This window comes from Plecotus auritus, assembly GCF_963455305.1.
Source record: "Plecotus auritus genome assembly, chromosome: 13".
Taxonomy (NCBI): Eukaryota; Metazoa; Chordata; class Mammalia; order Chiroptera; family Vespertilionidae; genus Plecotus; species Plecotus auritus.
The window spans coordinates 31,861,689-31,881,766 of NC_137779.1; the positions used below are offsets into that span (position 1 = coordinate 31,861,689).

General features: G+C 49.8%; 1 protein-coding gene across 2 annotated transcripts; it reads right to left on the minus strand.

Moving 5' to 3' along the window:
- Window positions 1-1,302: 1,302 nt before the first annotated feature.
- ANKLE2 (ankyrin repeat and LEM domain containing 2) lies at window positions 1,303-18,931 on the minus strand. 2 transcript variants are annotated; one of them, XM_080649982.1, is made up of 13 exons: window positions 18,706-18,931; window positions 15,264-15,668; window positions 12,760-12,966; window positions 10,946-11,145; window positions 10,680-10,868; window positions 9,431-9,553; window positions 7,515-7,581; window positions 5,768-5,940; window positions 5,584-5,690; window positions 4,788-4,960; window positions 3,739-4,387; window positions 3,152-3,283; window positions 1,303-2,738 (listed from the first exon to the last, which is right to left on the minus strand). In XM_080649982.1, exons 1-13 carry the CDS (start codon window positions 18,890-18,892, stop codon window positions 2,516-2,518), a joined length of 2,835 nt encoding a protein of 944 aa, XP_080506108.1. In that variant the 5' UTR covers window positions 18,893-18,931; the 3' UTR covers window positions 1,303-2,515. The 2 variants fall into 2 exon arrangements, with proteins under 2 accessions (XP_080506108.1, XP_080506109.1); XM_080649983.1 differs by having other exon boundaries at window positions 12,772-12,966; window positions 18,706-18,928.
- Between the last annotated feature and the right edge of the window lie 1,147 nt (window positions 18,932-20,078).

Here is a 20,078-nt window from a genome sequence, read left to right on the forward strand (position 1 = left end):
GGAGTGACGGCTTTGCTGGGCCGCTGCCACCAGAGGCCTGTGACAGGCCCTGAGCCAAGACCGTGAGTCTTGACATGACAAGTGGCATTTTAGAAGCAGCAACCACATGCGCCATTTCTAGGAATAGTTTTGACAGCTAACCCAGGATCTGTGCCAACTTCTAAAACCACAAATGTGACAGGTGCACTCACGTCTGACCTCAGTATGAGGCCCGGGAGCCCAGCATGTCTGAACCCTGGACCCCGGGGGCTACAGGCCTAAAAGTGGGGGCGGCAGGCCCTCTTCCCTGTCCTGTCTTCAGACCTTTTTGGTGGCATTTCTGCCCTTTGCACAACCTGTGAAAAGCAAGGCAGCCTTCCAGAAACCGGAAATGAGCCCCCTCAAGGGGGACCCAGCGAAGGAGCGGGAGGAGGGTGTTGGGCATTCAGTTACAGGGACCGATGGAAACTGTCCCGGGTAGGACAGGTGACCAGAGGCTTCTGAAACGGAGATGACCACATCTGAAGATTGGCCAGAACAAAGCACATCAGGAACACATGTGCCATGAGGGGGCCCGACCGACACAGGCGGGGAGGCAGGCAGTGTTCTGTGCTGCTGCTGTTGGTCCTAGCTAGTTCCTGTTGAGGCAGCTGAAGACAGCGCGCGTGTGGTGTTGGTGCACATGCCAACATCCATGTCAGGCACAGGGAAAGCCTGTGCCTCCAGCAGTCCAGCTGAGTGTGCCCGGCTCAGGGAACGTTCAAAACGACACCCAACGGGTAGGTATCCCACAACCCACCCTTTCCTCTGGAAGCTGTGGAAGTTTCTGGAAACATGTAAGTTATTCAGAAGATCTGTCTGTGGTCCTTGCACATGGGACGGACACTCACTTCACAGCAGAGGGAGCCTCCCGGGCCCAGCACCCCAACCCACTGAACAGCAGCTCACAAGTCCCCTCTTTCCAGCTACAGAAATGACACGCGGATTGTTAGCATCGCAAAGGCAGGGAGGAAACCTGTGCAGATTTAACCAATGCCAGAACGTTGTTCGCAACTGTGCTAGGAATGAAAGGGCCAAACCCAGCAAGGAAACAACTGAGGTGAACAGTTTCACCAAACACAAGGGCATTTGGCCTGGTAACTGGTGAGAGGGCTTCCTGAAATCTTAGAATTATTACCACATGGTTTAAGAAAACTCATTTCATCAACTGGTTTTACAAAGATCATCACTGTGGGTCTCGTGATGATGCGATCATTGGGACTCAGCACCTGGCAGAAACACATGGGGGATAAAGGCCAAAGCTTCACAAGACAGGACCAGTAGTCAGCAAAAACACTATTTTAATTTCATCTGAGTATTTACAGCAATATACAGCACAGTAGGTAAGATTCTAGGAAAAACAGATCAGCACTGTGAATATCTGCTTCCTGATTTCTGTTGAGAACAGATGCCTTTTAAAATGCCATTGGCTTTTACAATAGAATGTTATTTTCTGTCTTATATCTAGATGTGAAAACACCTTGTGTAACAACCATTAGAATTTTTAAATCTAAATCTTGATTCTAATATTCCTGACCTGCCTCTTGTTATCGTGTGAAATAACAATTTTTATGAATGAAAAAGAATCTCACACTTACTTAGTATCACTGTACATTCTCAAAAAACAAGCTCAGAAAAAATAAAAAATGATTTACAGAAGGCACTGAAGTCAGTTAAAGCACAGGTAGAGTTTTCTGTCCTTGGGCATCCGGTTTGGGCCGGGGAGCTGTGGTGACCCCCACGCTCTGTGCACACAGACAGAGGAGGGAGGGCCCTAAAGTGAACCACACTCAAGTAACTAAACCAGGCTCAAACCTGCCAAAAGTCAAAAGTCGACCTCTAGTTTCTGTTATAAAGGAACTCCAACTGAAGTGAATTCTAAAATAGGGGATAATTTCAAAACCAAGAACAACCTACAGATCATCCCACCCCCGCTGCACTGGCAGCTCTGAGCTGCCGGAAAGAAACCCCTCCTGGCTGCAGCGAGTCCTGCTGGACTGTCGTTCGCCTCCCAATGGCTACAGATTCTGTCCAAGAGAGAGAACAGCTCTAACGTCATCTAACCAAGGAGAACCCAAAGTGAATAGCCCTCCCCAGAAAAGGAAGGTGAACAAAATTCACCTTAGTTTTCAGAACAGTTGAAGTGAGCATGGCTGTGGCAGGGGGGCTGGCCCCACATGGCCATCACTGCCTCCGGCACCCGCTGGGATTTGTGGGAATGCAAGCAGCTTAGCTCCCGCCACACGCGCACCAGGATGTAACTGCGGTCTGCATCACCACGCTGAGTTTTCAGAACACTGGTATCCGCGTTGGCTTTCATCAACTTCTCTCAAAATGCCACAAACCTAAATTTTACATGAAACATTTGCATTTTCTAAAACTCTTGCTCTCAAAATGAGGGTTAATAAATGAACGAGAACATATCCTTTTTTGTGGGTTTTAGCAACACACACGTCACCCTTCTTGAATGCAGCGAGAGCCCAGCACGCACACCAGCCTACAAGGCTGCGTGCTGGGCCAGGCGCACCATTCTGCGGAGGCGGCACCCGTTGGCGGGGCTGTAGCGCCCCGGGCTGCCCATACGGGGGGAGTGGGGAGCAGAGCTGGGCTTTCTGGGACTGCCCCCTGCGGGACCACTTCTCCCTGGGCTGCAGCTGGTCGGGCAATCGAGATCCGGCAGCTGAGACGTCAACTTCCCTTTTATCGAGGGACTCGGCCAACTGAGGAAACCAAGAAATGTCTGTCAGCACGGACGCTGGGGTGTGGGGAGCGTGGAGGCCACAACAGGACCTGGGCTCCTGCTCCTGAGCCGAGGCTCCACTGTGGCTCCAACCAGAGGCCCTTAGACCCTCAGAACACTGGCCCTGAAGACTAACAGCTCATGTGACTGTCCACGTGACTCCCACATGACCATGACCAGGAACCCCAGGCACCCCTCCCTGCAGCCTCCCTGTCAGCAGCACCCTTCTGTTCCTGCACCCACTACAGACCTCCCTTCCGCAGCGCCCCAGCCACGGCTGCACATGAGGAGCTACACGCCAGCGTGGCAGTGTCCTGGGGAACCACAAGGTGTATGTGGGTCAGAATCAGTCGCTCCGGATGCTAGTACCAGCAACCCCTGGGCCCGTGGTACCTCTGCCTGTCGGAGGGTGGGTAGCCCAGGACAGCGCTCCTCCACCTGTGCACGGCAGGGTGCCGCTGAGGGTCCAGGTCTGCACCCTCCAGAGCTGCCAAGACATCGCGATCCAATTTGGACGGCTCTTCCCTGCACAGCATCATAGAGAAGAGAACATGTGTGACTAGGACAGACTTCACACCCCTGCCTTAACTCAGGGACCCAGCACGGTGTAAGGAACACCTTAGGGTGTTCCACTGCCCCCAAGAACCACCCCTGCTATGAAAACGAAGTCCTATTTCCACTTCTGAGAACCACCAACCTCGTCAGGCCACCTGGGAGGCATAGACTGACCCCAGTAGGCCTTTCTTCCTACAACAAGCTACATTCTTAGAACGCTCCAGTCATTCTGGGGGCGACCATTTCCCCAGGAAGGACAGCAGCCCAAGGACGAGCTAGAAAGGATGGCTTCCCACCAGCCCGAGAGCCAGGCTACGGCAGAGCAGAGCTTCCAGAGAACCAGCCAGTCGCACGCACGTGCTACTCCACATCACTGCGCCCAGACCCGCCCACAGCCACCCGCATGCTCACACACCCACTCATACCCCAGGAGGAAGAGCCTTCGGACAGGCTCCTTCCTGCCGGCGACCCCCAAGGGCTCCGAGGACACAGAGGTGCAGCTGTGCTGGGCCTCGTGGCCGGGACAGTGGGGGCCCAGGCACATGTTGGCAATGCCCGCCGACATCTCGCTTTCTGTCCTTGCTTGATCGCTTCCGAGTCTGTCGGCCGCAGGAGGCGCTACCACATCACTGTCCACCGCTTCTGTTCTTGACGTCAGGATCTTCTCATCTCCCGTTTTCATACTTTTATTTGGTGTCTCGGAAAACCCGCTTCCCAGATTCTGCAATCTGAGCTTATCGAACTCCACAGTCAAGCCAGAGACAGGTGACGAGAGGGCTTCCTCCCCGCTCGCGGCCTCTGTCCTCTTCCCACGCTGGGTCTTGCCACCGCTCACGGGGCTGCAGAAGCCATTCCTGCTGCCGTGGGGACAGGACCGCGCCTCGTCTTCTATAAGGTTCGTCCTCTGCTCCAAGGGAAGGATGTCACACCCTGAGTCTCTGGAAGCCCTGACCGTGGGCTGGCTGTTGTTTCGAGCTGTGTTCTGCCGATTTTTAATCTCTTCCAAGCTCATGTCATCCTCTTCATCCAGAAAGGCCCTCACAGAGATGGAATTGCTGCACTTCCCACGACAGCCTGTGAGGGAGACAAAGTGGCTCCTCAGGTGCAGGGAACAGTACGCACGACATGCACTCGGCACAGCACAGACCCCATGACCAGCCCCTCTCTCAGCACAGCCTCCTCCTCAGACACGACAAAACCACCCACCCTCTCCGGGAAGGACCAGCAGGGTAGGCACACTGAAACAGCCTCCAGGAGAAGGAGAAGGCAGCCGAAGCCGAAGCCGAAGCCGAAGCAGTCCCAGGGAGGGGCGGGCAGCCTGGCGCCTCCCCCTGCTCTGAGGACCCAGGGCACGAGAGCCTGGCGGGCAGAGAGGAGCAGCAGGTGCTCACGCGTCCGCAGGGACGTGCTCTTGGTCGGGGCCACAAGACAGGGTCCACGTCCTGTGAGCACAGGGACGCCCACGAGTCCTCACCGAAGGCAGGAGCCTCGTTTTCTCCTAGGTCTTGTTGGGCCTTTCTGCCCACTTCCTGCTGGGCGAGGTATTCCTCCAGCTTCTGCAGGCCCTCCTGGGAAGACAGGTCAGCAAAACAGCCCAGGAAGTCCCAGTACTCGACCCAGGGGTACCCCAGCTCGTGAGCCAGCTGCCTGTGGGAATAAAGCACAGGAGAGTTGTGCAACCAGAGGAAAAACTCCCAGAGCTGTCACACAGCAAAGAGCCAGGTAAGGAAGAACACCGCAACCAGACACACCTTCGCAACACACCACAGAGGTAAACGGCAAACAGCGAACACAGACAAACTTAGTTTTAATAAAACAGTGGTAAAAAGTCGGACAGGATTCTGGTTTTGGCCAGGCACATAAAAATTTACAAGTTATTTTCAAGTTCAAGCTATACACCTGAAACTGGGCACAGATCTTGTGAAAAAGTTCTAAAGCAATTCAATGGCGCTTTATTTGATGACACTGTCACGTGGCTCCGAGTCTTGTGCTCTATCTTCTCCCTCACGGCCAAGCAGCAGCCATGGTCGGGCACCTCACTCCGAACCTACCACCCTCAGACACCGGCGGCACGACTGTCCCCTTGGGGAGGGACGGCAGCATGCACAAGGTTTGCAAGGAACCCAGCGCCAGGAAGCAAGGTTTCCTGGGAGCTCTGGCTCTCAAGGCAGACGTCACGAGCTCCCCCTGCCCTCCCCCTGCCAGCACAAGCACACAGCGCAGGACACAGACTTCCCCGTGCGGCTGTCACGCCCGCAACGCCTTCCTACCTTCCCATTCTCTCCATGCCTCTCTCTGGGTCCGACTTCCTGACACTGTGGAAGAAGCCTGCTTTCTCTCGAGGCGGCGTTTTCCAGAGTCTGCGGAAATCCTTTGCCTGCGGGGAGAAAAGGTGTGAGCTGTGCTATGCGGGACAGCGAGGAGCTCATGCCAGAAGCCTCCATAGCAGCTCACCTTGGCTGGACTCATGGGCCCTGCGAAGGCTCTCAGGGTCAGAACGGGATCTCTGGGGCTGCCTCCACCATGACTGACGTGAGCCGTCTCGGCCGTCTGGTCTGGAGACCACAGCTCTCCGATCACTGGGGACGACGTGTCCTCTGCCCTCAGGAGAGGCACGTAGTAGTGACCTGGGAAGACACCAGCACTGATCCCACCTGCTTAGATGGCTCCTCACCTCAGGGCGTAAGAAACCACAATAGCGATGCCATACTATTCACAAGGAAAGGCTGCCGGTCTCTGGAGCTGAAGGACCTGGCGAGAGGCCAGTCTGTGGCAGTCTCACTAATGAGCCTACGTTCTCCCTCTGCCGGGAAGGAAAAGGGCGGAAGGAGAGTGCCAACAGCTCCTCACCTCAGGCTAGGAGGACTGAGAGGTAGGACTGCGTGGACAAGATCAGCATACACGGACAGTAGAGAAATGGTAAAAAGAAGGTACATTTTCACCCCTCCCTTTCCAATTCCCTATCCTTTTCGTATGGCACAATTTTGTGTCATTGACACATCTTTAAACAGCAGTGGAATCACAAGACAGTGGAGTGTGGCCACGAGGGAGTGTGGCGAGGTCAGCGGGGAGGTTCAGCAGGAAAGCTCTGAGACAACGTGCAGACGGCTGGCTGTCGTGTGCCAACGGACCTTGTTTACAAAAGCAGGAGGTGGCGCCCTAACCGGTTTGGCTCAGTGGATTGAGCGTCGGCCTGCGGACTGAAGGGTCCCAGGTTCGATTCCGGTCAAGGGCATGTACCTTGGTTGCGGGCACATCCCCAGTGGGAGGTGTGCAGGAGGCAGCTGATCGATGTTTCTCTCTCATCAATGTTTCCAACTCTCTCTCCTTCTCCCTTCCTCTCTGTAAAAAATCAATAAAATATATTAAAAAAAAAAAAAAAAAAAAAAAAAAAAAAAAAAAAAACAAAAGCAGGAGGTGGCAGCAGCATCTATTAAATGGGAACCGATCGACGGGGACTTGGCAAGAATGGAAACCCAGAGAGGAGGCGAGACAGGCAACCAGTGGAGGTCAAAGACCTCTGGCTGCAGATGACAAGGAGGCACTTCTTCTGCTGAGTCCCCGAAACTCACTGGAAACGACAGAGGAGCCGTGGGAAAGGCCGCTTTCTGAAACCAGCCCTCCTCACACTCCAGAGCCTGCCAGCTGGGAGGCACAGAGGCCACATCCCACCAGCTCCTGACCAGAGGAGCGAGGCCCCGAGGCAGGGCGGACCTCCACAGACCCAACAGGTCACGTCTTGAAAAGCCGAGCAGGCAATCCAACTCTGGGCCCAGAGTGAGGAGACCCAGGGCCGGCCAGGCCTCAGGAGCGGGGACTGCCCAGGGAGCCAAGGGGGCAGGGCCTGGCACAGAAACAGAGATAGGAGCTCCTGACGAACAACTGAGCAGCCAGGGGGCTCGGGCACAGCCTCTCCGACCTGCTTCCACCTGAGAAAGGTCAGATACACCTGCTACGTGAGTGGCCTGCAGAGGGTAAGGGGAGAGGCCATGAACGACAGGCATCAAAGGAGGGGTTATATGAAGACAGATCTGGAACTCGAGCTGGGCGTTCAGGAAACAGTAACTATGACGAGAGCTGCCAGGTGGAGCTCCCCCACCGCCCTGGCTTCACTCCCCAAACACAGCCGGGCCGGACGCTGTCCAGTCCGCCCAACAATGGGCCTCACACCTCACACTCCAGCACCGATACCCCTCCTTACCCTTTAGATATTCTCTAATTCGTTCCTTCAGGTCCACAGATTTATTTTTGCTTCTTTCACAAATAACCTGTTTAAAAACACACAGAGTTATGTGAAGTTCATTCTAAATCTTAATTTATCACATTTTCTTATTCAAGTTCTATAAAACCAAGTTCCTAAGTCAACAAAGAGCAGTATCTTACACTCAAAGAGTAAGATAGTATCTTATACTCAAAGCCCACAACCAAAAAACGTGTGCTGAGCAGCGCACACTTACTTCTAACAGCTGTAACGGCTTAAGGGGCCAGGACAGAAGAAAAGCTCAGATTATGGGTCCCTTTCATTTCCTTTTGCACGCTGCTCTACACTTGCTAAGTTTTTGCACGGAAAGGAAGTCTTGGAGTGCGCTATCGAGTCAGAGCAGGGCGCACAGCCAGGCTCACAGCCTTCCGTGCTCCGAGTCCCGCTGCCTGGAGCCTGTGGCTTGGCAGGGCTGACTTGAACACCTACATAGCATGGGACACAAATGTTTGCTTTTTGCAGCTCCAGGAATGAACTTTGTCAGTCCTCGAAGAATTATAGTGACAAGAACAATTTTGCTAGAAGAAAAAACACCCAATAACCTTCAAATAAGGAAGGAACCACAGAATTACCATCTCCTGCCAACCTGTGAGAATTCACCTACAGTACAATTGTGCAGTGTACCCTGGGACTCCAGCAACTATGTTTGTACGTCTGTAACTAATTGTGAGCGATGCCAAATGCCTTTTCTTTTTTATTAAGGTATTATGTGTGTACATATCTTACCACTGGCCAAATGTGTTTAAAATGTGTTACCAAACAGCAATTTATACTGAAAAAACACGCCCGGCTAGTGTGGTTCAGTGGATGCCATGAACTAGGAGGTCACCAGTTCAATTCCCAGTCAAGGCACATGCCCCAGTTGTGGGCTGGATCCCTAGTGAGGGGCATGCAGGAGGCAGCTAACCAAGGATTCTCTCTCATCAATGTTTCTATCTCTCTATCCCTCTCCCTTCCTCTCTCTCAAAAAAAGATTTAAAAAAAATGTGTGTGTATATATATACACATGTATATGCACAGAAAATGTTAAATCAGATATATGCAAAATAGTGCTAATTTCTCAATTGTATGATTGTCTAAATTGTGTTCTTTTTATGTATATTGTAAACTTTCCCCAGAAAGTGGGCACTATGTAACCACAGCAATTACAAAGAAGGCGTTCGCTCCCTGAACTGGGTCCTCACAGGTTCTATTTCTAAAGGGTGCAGGTCCAGGCCAGCTAACAGCTCTAACCCATGGTCAGGTCCACGTCCTTCTCCACTTCACAGGCACAGGCACCCTCTGGCCTTTCTAAGGCACATTGTGCTCAATTGCCAGATATAGATCATGACAAGGCCTGCTTTGTAAGGCTTGTAAGGGTCAGGCAGGAATGTGTGAGCGGGGCTTAGGACGCCCCTAGTGTCCCGAGCTGAACATGTCAGCTGTTTACGCATCATCACCATCACCACCACCACCACTACCCTCACCATCACCATCACCACCACCATCACCCTTATCACCACCCTCATCACCATCACCATCATCATCACCCTCACTCTCACCCTCACCACCATCATTACAACCATCACTACCACCTCTTCTGTTCTCTGACCCTGGTCAACTGAGGTATGTACAAAGGACACTTGATAAAGACTGTGAGCTGTTGAGAATAAAATAAAATCAGCACACTGGGGCTGTTCATTCCCTCCTGGCTCTGCAGATGCATCTTCCTCAGCAGACAGGTTCTAAGGAGTGCCTGTGAGCACACACACGCACAGTCCGTTACTCCTGACTTCACAGTGGCTGTGATCACAGACTGTAAGTGGACAGATTTTCACTCTGACCCTACCCAGCAATGGCATTTACCAGGGACTTACATTCTCAGGTGTTTTACCACATTTATTCCGTGGGCATTTTACAGTCAAAGGGTGTGAAGAAAGCACGTTGACCACATCCGCATTCCCAAACTTACAAGCAAAGTGCAACGGTGTGTCGTAGCCCTGAGAGATGCAGAGCAAGAGCAGTTATTTCTTTCTTTCATTTTTAAACACGTTTTTAAAATTGTTTCAGAAAGAGGAAGGGCGAGAGAGGGAGAGAGAGAAACATCAATGATGAGAGAGAATCATTGATTGGCTGCCTCCTGCACACCCCACACTGGGTATTGAGCCCGCAACCCAGGCATGGACAATGCCTATTACTCAGCCATAAAAAAACAAAAAACGAAATCTTGCCATTTGTGACAGCATGGGTGGATCGAGAGGATATTATGTTGAGTGAAATAAGTCAGAGAATGACAAATGCCATGATTTCATTTTTATGTGCAATCTAAAAAACAAAATAAACAAGCAAAACAGAGACAGACTCAGGTACAAAAAACAAAGTTATGGTTGCCAAGTGAAAGGGCAAGTTGGAGGACTGGATGAAAAGGATGAAGGAACAAATTGCCTGTTATAAACACAGTCATGGGGATGTAAAGTACAGCACAGGGAATAGAGTCAGTAATATTGTAATAGCTGTGTATGTGTCAGATGGACACTAGACTTATCAGGGGATCACTTTTATGTAAGTTAAATAAATTTCTAGTCACTATGTTGTACACCTGAAACTAATATATTGTATGTCGACAATAATTGAAAAATAAAAAAATTAGTAATATTAGGGGACCACTTAGTACATGATTATCTAACCACTATGCTGTACACCTGAAACTAATGCAAAATAAATGAATGTGAATTGTAATTGAAAAATAAAATTTAAAAAGAAAAAAATTACTTAAAAAAGAGAAAACATTAGAAAGTTAAAGCCACAAACAACGCTCCACCTGAGCCCACGATGCGTCTCAGCTCCCTGACTTGCCTCCCTACAGCTGCACCTCCCACGCTGCCTGCAGCCCAGGGGCCTGACAGTCCCAGCTCCCTGCCTGGTGAGGCGGACGTGTGTGTGAGTGGCTGTTTTCCAACCGTCAGGAGCGCCCTAAGCTCAGTGAACGCACGTCTCCTTCCTGGCACTCCACGTGCACTGACAAAGTGCAGGGATTAGGCAAACACTCAAAACCAGGAACACGAGTCTTGGTGTAACTGAGACTGGCTGTAATGTCACTGAAAAAAGAGAAGGAGCCACACTCACCCCCTTGTCGGGCGTGTTCAGGTACAGATCGAGGATGTAACAAATGCGGTTCTGCAGCATGTCCGGGGCGTCATCGGGGTACATGAGCCGCATAAACTCAGGGTTCTCCAGCGTCTCAAGAGTCAGCTGGCAGATGGAAGCCTGATTCTCTCTGGCAGCAACATGCATGACGTTGTACCTACATCCCTCCTGAAGGAAAACCAGATTTTGAGCCTCATGTTTGTCACCCAGAGTCTTGAAGCTAAGGATGCTGGATGCAGGCTTACCTGCACGATGGTTGGGTTGTCCCCCGAACCAATCAGATACCGAGGATTACTCCAGATAAGGTCAGAAAAGGTGCCTTCGTCTCCCTGCTCCACAGCTTTTCGCAATTTAGAAGTGAGGTCCTGCGTACGGGGATTTTTATAGCTGTTTGCTCGCTCTCTGTTTACGGTTTCTGACTCAGAAAAGCACAAGCCATCTGTTGCTAAGAGACAATTTAAGAACATTTAATTTGAATAAATTACAGATACAACTAATGCAGATTTGAAAAGGAACTAAAAATAATCTAAAGAAAAAGAGAGAAGAAATTAATAAACATTAAAGTGATTAAACAGAACACAAACAATAACAGCAACAAGAAATGATAGAACAGCTAAATGAAACCCAAAAACCAGTTAGTTGAAAAAAACCTATCTCTATATATAAAAGCCTAAGTAACCAAGTGACCAAACAATAGAATGACCGGTTGACAGGTCACTATGATGTGCACTGACCACAGGGGGAAGATACTCAATGCAGGAGCTGCCCCCTGGTGGTCAGTGCGCTCCCACAGCCAACCTCATGCGGCCAGCCAACTTCCCACAGTCCCGCCCCCCAGCCGGCCAGCCCCAATGGGCCCTGATCTCTGGCCAGGCCGAGGGACCCCACCTGTGCACGAATTTATGCACTGGGCCTCTAGTAATAGATAATCCCCGATAAACATGATAAAAAAAAAAAAGAACATTTAATTTCACGAACATTTTCTCAGCACCCCCATGTGCTACACTGAGGGTGATAAGTCTGTGATCTAGTTGGGAGTGACAGGTAGGGACCAATGACAGTACTCAGCAGACAGCCAACGTGCTAGCCTCCAGCAGTGGCACAAACACAGGGCAATTGCATGTCAGTGAAGAGCCAAACCCCCCTGGACTCCAGCTGGGAAAGCTCTGTGAAAGGGCCTCGAGCTCAGCAGCTGGAGGGGGACTGGGACACCTGGCTATGGCACTGCCCCCAAATCTTAAAGCACACGGAGCATTCCCATGAAGGCAGTGAGCCACAGTGATTTCTATCGGTTTAATGACAACACCCCAACAGTCTGAAAGTGATCTTCTTGAGGGAAATGCACAAACTGGGCAGAGGAAAGCTCGTTTGAAATCATTCTGGATTCCCTGTAAGAAGCATCTGTGTAAGGCCAAGCAAGGGAACAGAGGAAACGCAGCAGACGGGACTCTCGACGGATGGCCCATCTCTGCAGCGAGAGGGCCTTCCTCTGGAGCCCAGCCAGCCTCGGAAGCAGGACAACTGTGAGCCCCAAGACGGGACGAGACTGAGGCCAGGGCTTTGCACAATGCTGACAACAAAGGCCCCTTCACAAGACTGGGTTCTGAGCCAAGAGGGGTGTGGTCACCTGCTGACTGAATGGATTGTCTGGGTCAAAGCTGGGGCCACAGTCCTAGAAGCAGGTGTAGCTTCAGGTGAGCAATAGTCTGGTCTTGGCATAAAAAAAGGCCCCTGAATCTCATCAGCAACAGGGAGATAGGAAGACAGAGGGAACAGGACGAAGACTGATGGTGATCCTTTCACTGCTTCTCCCACAGCCCGTCAGCGTTGGGGCCTAGAGTAGCGGCCTGACCCACTCAGCTCCCCCTCAACTCTACCCTCATGGTCCCCGGTCCCCCCAGCCCAGCCCATTCTCTTCCAGCTGCTCCATGGCCTGGGCTTTCACTTCCTGGCAAACTGGGCTTCTCTCAAAGGCAGAGAAAACTAATTCCTGTATGTAAGGAAAGAGCACAAAATACTTGTGGGCAAATGCCAAGTTGTGAACTGCTCTATAATTTACCTTTTAACCCACCATTGCTAGAAAGTGATGCTATTTTCACAGGAGAAAGTTGTGAAGAAGTTTTGCTCGGAGAAGGAAAATAACAACAAATTCCTCTAGCAAATTTCTCAGCATCTTCTCTGCTTGAAAAAGCTTTAAATCGGGATCCTTTGATCTTCTTGACAGCTTGCAATGCTTCCTTTCTATCTTCATAAACATGAATTCTTTCTGGGGAAGATAACAGAGAGAGTAACTGGAGCCACTGTCACGTAGTCACTCCGGAGGCCCCGAGTTTAACAGTAAACAGTTGTTACCCAGCTGCCTGACTTTTCTCTTATTTAATGTTTCATACTCTTAATCCTGAAGAAAAAGGGACGTAGCTAGCAGAAAGAGCACAGTAAGCTTGATTGTCTGTGTGTGCTGATATAAGTAACATGGTATTTTATACATGTATATAATTTTCTATCCAAGGATATATTCACATTAAGAAATGAAATATACGGGTTAAACTACGAACATATCAGCAAAACAGTGTAGAATTTGAGAGATAATTTTGGTCAGGGACTGCCTTTTCAAGTATGTCGAGAACACATAAAGGAAAAGGAAGTTCTGGCTATATATTAAAGTTTTCAGGGGAACTATCACAACCTCCTTCTGTATGAGATTCTCATAAATACATAAAATACAAATGACAGATGGAGAGAAAAAAACTTTTAAACGATATAACAGAATGGTAATGCTCAATAAAAATGGTAAGTATGACCAAGCAATCCATCAAATAAATACAAAGACTATAATCATATAAAAAAGGCAATCGACCTAAAACAAAATAAAACTTTCTCTCATGCAAGTGACAGAAAGGAAAGTTCAATAATATACAGAATGACTGAACTGATACCTGTTTTTTCCCTTTTTAGAAAAAAAATGTGAGTTCAATATTGTACTGTAGAGACTGGAAAGCAACTCTCGCATACATGTGAATGGTAACATCCTGGGAGGGCGGCAGCTTTCAAAGTTTAAGAATCCATCCCTTGCCCTACTGGTTTGGCTCAGTGGAGAGAGCGTCGGCCTGCAGACTTAAGGGTCCCAGGTTCGATTCCGGTCAAGGGCATATACCTGGGTTGTGGGCACATACCCAGTGGGGAGTGTGCAGGAGGCAGCTGATCGATGTTTCTCTCTCATCGATGTTTCTAGCTCTCTATCCCTCTCCCTTCCTTTCTGTAAAAAAATCAATAAAATATATATTAAAAATAAAATAAAATGCATCCCTTTGACCTGACAGTTTTACTTACCCATTAAAAAGAATATATTTTTTAATTGATTTTAGAGAAAGAGGAAGGGAGAGGAAGAGAGAGAAATATCGATCTACTGCCTCCTGCATGGAGGTTGAACAGGAACCTGAGCATGAGCCCTGACAGGAAATAGAACCAGCGACCTCTGGGTGCTTGGGATGATGCTCAACCAAGTGAGCCACACTGGCCAGGGCTACTTAACCATTTTTTAACTAAAATAAAACAATGTACATTTATATACACCTATATACACAATAGCATTTATTAAGCGGTTACTTCTAATGAATAGGATTTTAGTGGGGAGGAAGAAAGAAATTTCACATTTTCTTTATGTACTGTATATATAATATATACATTATACCCTAATCAACAAGTTTTCATTAATTCTTTCCAATACTATTTTACTTGTTTCAAACAGCAATTTTTTTTTAAAATATATTTTTTTATTGATATTTTTACAGAGAGGAAGGGAGAGGGATAGAGAGCTAGAAACATCGATGAGAGAAGAACATCGATCAGCTGCCTCCTGCACACCTCCCACTGGGGATGTGCCCGCAACCAAGGTACATGCCCTTGACCAGAATCGAACCTGGGACCTTTCAGTCTGCAGGCCGACGCTCTATCCACTGAGCCAAACCGGTTTCGGCACAAACAGCAATTTTTTGATGTTGAAAATTATTTATTGCCCATTTGCATTCATTAACATAACAGATGTTCAGGTTATGTTGAAAAAATAAAAAAAGGCCCTGGCCGGTTTGGCTCAGTGGATAGATTGTCAGCCTGCGGACTCAAGGGTCCCGGATTCGATTCCAGTCAAGGGCATATGCCTGAGTTGTGGGCTCGGTCCCCAGTGGGGGGTGTGCAGGAGGCAGCCAATCAATGATTCCTTCTCATCATTGATATTTCTCTCTCTCTTCCTTTCCCTTCCTCTCTGAAATCAATAAAAATACATTTTTTGAAAAAGAAAAAAGAAAAAAAGGAGGGAGATGATTAATTAACAAATAGTAGCCAGCTAATAAATATTTTTCTTGATTTTTAAAAATTCACCTATAGATCAAAAAAATTTTTAAGGAGCCCTATATAAAAATGCCAACAGTGGTTAATTTGGGATAACGATTATGGTGACTAGATTACTCTTTCTTCTCCTCTGCTGTTGGGATTTTTAAGATCGCCCTACCCTTGCTGTTCTGGCGCCCAGTCCCTAGGTAAAAAACATCATGCTTGTCACTTTACCATTTCTCACTGGGGAATCCTCGTAGGCCGGGTACACCCCATAGTACAGAGGCGGCTCTGCAGACGCCCTCTCCACAGTTCTGGGGCCGTCAACCCCAGCCACAGCACTGAAGGCCACGGAGCAGGTCTCAGACTTCAGGGTCTCTTCCTCCGGAAGGTTCACGCCCACTCTATAACCAAAATCTCTGTCTTCAGAAAAGCTGACCTGCTCTGCCTGGTAGGGAGGGTGTGATGGCAGGGTTCTTCTGTGCTCTAGTAAAGCCTGAGCCAATTTTTTCTCAAAAATGAACCTTGTGGTTGCAGTAATGGGTCCACATTTCAATCCAGCTTTGACAATTTCTTCTCTGAGGTCATCTGGATTCAGGAGTTTTAGTCGAGCTAAGATGGCATCCATTGTCATTGCACCTAGGTCCAAAACAACACAAATCAATTCAATGGTTTAAGTAAACCTTTTCTTTAAGAAGTGGTGCCCTAGCCAGGTAGCTCAGTTAGTTAGAGCATCGTCCAGATATGACAAGGTTTTGGGCTCCATTCCTGGTCAGGGCACATACAAGAATCAACCATTGGCCCTAACCAGTCTGGCTCAGTGGAAAGAGCGTCAGTCTACGGACTAAAGGATCCTGGGTTAGATTCCGGTCGAGAGCATATGCCTGGGTTGCAGGCTCAATCTCTAGTGGGGGGACATGCAGGAGGCAGCCAATCCATGATTCTCCTCATCACTGATGTTTCTCTCTCTCTCTCTTCCTTCCTCTCTGAAATCAATAAAAATATATATTTTTAAAAAAGCATCAATCATTGAATGCATAAGTAAGTGGAACAACAAATCAATCATTTCTTCTATATCTCAAATCAATAAAAAAAAATAGTGGCGCCGAAACCGGTTTGGCTCAGTGGATAGAGCGTCGGCCTGCGGACTGAAGGGTCCCAGGTTCGATTCCGGTCAAGGGCATGTACCTTGGTTGCAGGCACATCCCCAGTAGGGGGTGTGCAAGAGGCAGCTGATCGATGTTTCTCTCTCATCGATGTTTCTAACTCTCTATCCCTCTCCCTTCCTCTCTGCAAAAAATCAATAAAATATATTTTAAAAAAAAATAGTGGCAAAAAAAGCTGTCTTCAAAGTTTCATTTCAGTGCAGTGTTTGTCCACACTCTCTGGAGTCTATGAACTCCCTATGAGAATTTTCATTAAGTGTTTGGTTTCCAAATCTATCACAATAGGAACAAAATTAAGATACCCAGTATCTGGGTCACTTGGATAAGAATCTTATCACCTAGTACAATTACATGACAGGATCACACTAACATTCCAGGTAGTAACCGCTGGGGAAACTGGCACACTCATTTGCTGCTATTTGGAGTGTAATTTGGAACCAATAATAAGGACGGCAACTGGACAGTACCATCAAAGCTCCAACTCCAGAAATTTATCCCACAGACAGACTTGCACTTTATTCTGTGACAGAAGTTATGCAAAGACTTAACAGAGGAGACACACAGATAGCTCTGGCAGTCCTTCCGCTGACACTAACAAGTAGCTCACGCTTAATTTTTTGTGAGCCTTCCCATGTGCTTGGTGCTACTTTGAGCACTCTACATACGCAAAGTTATTTAACGGTAACAATAACTCCGTCGGTAGGTATCATCACTGATCACCCCCCGCTTTACAGATGAAAAACCCAAAACACAGAGAAGCTAAGTAACTTGTTCAAGTTACACAGCTACCAAACAAACAGATTTGAGCTGGAGCTTCAATCCGTGTATTTGAAGAACGAGCAGGTAAGTCTATGGCGCACACACAGCTGGAATCAGGGAGAAGGTAAAAATGACAGGGAACTGACCACTGTGATTAATGGGGCTGGAACCACGGACTCAGGCTAGAACGGGAGGTCTTAGTGACGGACGGGTTAGATGCCAGGCGAGGGCCTTGAGGAACGGTGGGTGGCCTGGGTAAATTCCTATATTTCCAGTCCAAGTGCCCAGGAAGTGAGTCTGCCCAAGGCAGAGACTATTAGACATAGAACCAATGGAGATTTAGGCCCTGAGCATCAGAAACACCTACAGCACACCACGTGGGCACTTCCGTTTTCAAGTCTGAGATTTAGAAGACAGTAGTTCAGAGGGGAAAAAAGAGACTGGGAGTCATTAGCAAGATTCAGACAACATTAATACCTGCTGTAGTAGGATGCTGGGCAAAAGGGGTTCATCCTATTCTATTTTTGTGCACTTCTTTTTTTAAAAAAATATATTTTATTGATATTTTACAGAGAGGAAGGGAGAGGGAGAGAGAGCTAGAAACATCGATGAGAGAGAAGCATCGATCAGCTGCCTCCTGCACACCTCCCACTGGGGATGTGCCCGCAACCAAGGTACATGCCCTTGGCCGGAATCGAACCCGGGACCCTTCAGTCCGCAGGCCGACGCTCTATCCACTGAGCCAAACCGGTTTCGGCTGCACTTCTTTTCAAAAAACTTTTTAGGATGCCGCTTCCCCCGCCCCGGCCAACTCCAAGATTTCAAAAATGGCTGTTACTTATTTGCAAAGGAGAACGCGTCTGATAAACAAGCCTGTATTGTGGATTATTATAGGGAAATATTATTAAAAATAATAATACGGTCCACTGTATTGCACAGCCCCCCCCCCCTCCTCCAAAACTGCCAAAGAACTTGAAGGGGGAGCCGGCGGAGCACAGGATCCCACCGGGGAGAGCACCCATCCGGATGCTCTGTACACTGATTCCAAAATGGAAAGCTAAAAACTTAAAAAAGAAACGTTAGTGCCAAAAGACCCTGTAATTCCAGCCCCATACAGCCTGTCTCTGGGTGGTTTGTCGTGTGGGGTCTGTGCTGCACCGGGTTTCCGGGCCGGGCTGACCGTGTACCGGGACGGATCAGCTTGTCACCAGAGGTGCCACCGACAGCTTTGTTCAAGGGAAGGAGAGCAGGGGGAACCACCAGCAACGCGACAGGGCGGCGGGCAGGCCGGACCCGACCCGGTGCCCCCACCCGGGGTCACCCCCACGGAGCCCGTCAGCCCGAGGTTCCCAGGCGGGGACGTCAATTTCGCTTCCACTCAAAAAAAAAACAAACAAACACACACACACAAAAAAAAATCAAAAAAACACCACCAACAACAAACTTGGCCTTCCCATCGGAGCCCTTGAGAAACCCAACGTGCGAGCAAAGGGAACCATGCGGATGCGCGAGGCAGGAAGGGCGCGGACGGGCCGAAACACGGACGCGCCGACAGCCAGACGCGAGGGGGCTGGCTCCTCAGTCACCCAGGCCCAGACAGACGGACAGACAGACAGACAAGACAGTCCGGCCTCGGCGCCGTGGCGTCGTCTGCACGTTAAGGGCCCCGGCGTGTTACTCCCGGCCTTTCACCGGAACAGCAGTCCCTGGCGGGGATGGGCCCAGGTCGGAGGGGAGCGGAGGGGCCTTACCCGGGTCCGAGTCAGGGTCCACGGCAGCGCGGGACGGCGCGGCAGGGAGCGCGCTTCGGCCCTGGCCCCGCGGCCGCTTCTCCAGCCGCCGCACCAGCCAGCGCACCGCGAGCAGCAGCACCGAGGCGCCCAGCAGCTTCCAGGCCAGCGCTGCCCACTCGGCGGCCACCAGCCGGGGCCACAGCATCGCCACCGCCCTCCCGGCCGCTGCCGCCGTCGCCGCGGAGAAGACGCGCGCCCCTAAGGACCCCGCGTCTCGGGCTGCCCGTGACAATGCCTGACGGAGCGATTCCACGGGTTCTGCCGGCGCGGTGCCGGGGCTACACGCGCGGGCCTAGGGCGCTTGAACCTGCGTCCGGTAACTGAGCGAGGGAGCGTGGCTGCGGCCCCGACCTCTGACGGTGTGATGTGGCCGAGCGTGGCGTCAGGCAGTAGCGCGAGCCGCCCCGAGGCGCGGGGTACTGAAGCGGGCGCGGGCCTGCAGCGGTGTCCCGGGGCAGGGGCGTGTCTCCGGCGGGGGGCGTGTCCCGGGCGGCTCCGGAGGGGCGTGTCCCGGGCGGCTCCGGTTTCCCTGGGAACGACCCTGCTGACACGCCTCGGGACAGCGCCGTTTCTGGCGACACGGGCTGTACAAGTGCTTCTGCGAGCGGAAGGAGACAGAGACCTCCGGTGCTCGCGTCTTAGCGAGAGCGGTTCCTGTTAACAAGACCCGGCTCCTAGGGGGGCCGACCCTCGTCTAGGCCCGAGTCCATGCGACTCCTCGTTTGGGGCGCGGCGGTTCCCCCTGGAAGGAGAGCTGCCGACAGTAACTTTTTTAAAAAATATAGTTTTATTGGTTTCGGAGAGGGAGAGAGAGATAGAAACATCAATAATGAGAGAGAATCATTGATCGGTTGCACGCCCCCAGCTGGGGATCGAGCCCTCAACCGGGCATGTGCTCTTGACCAGAATCGAACCTGGGGCCAGGCAAACTAGCTGGGGCTAGACAATAATTTTTTAAATGCAGAAAAAAAGCCCTGAAGAAGAAATGACATTTATGGTAAAAAATAATAATATACAGAAACACCAATCAGAAAGAATATATGCACCCCTATATGCATAGCAGCACAATTTACCATAGCTAAGATCTGGAAATAGCCTAAGTGCCCATCAGCAGATGAGTGGATTAAAAAACTGGTACATCTACACAACAGAATACTATGCTGCTGTAAAAAAGAACTCTTAAGAAAAAAATTAAAAAAAAAAAAAACAAATAAAAAACAAGTAAAAAAAAAAAAAAAGAAGAAGAAGAACTCTTACCATTTGCAACAGCATGGATGGACCTGGAGAGCATTATGTGAAGCAAAGTAAGCCAGTCTGAGAAAGATAAATAT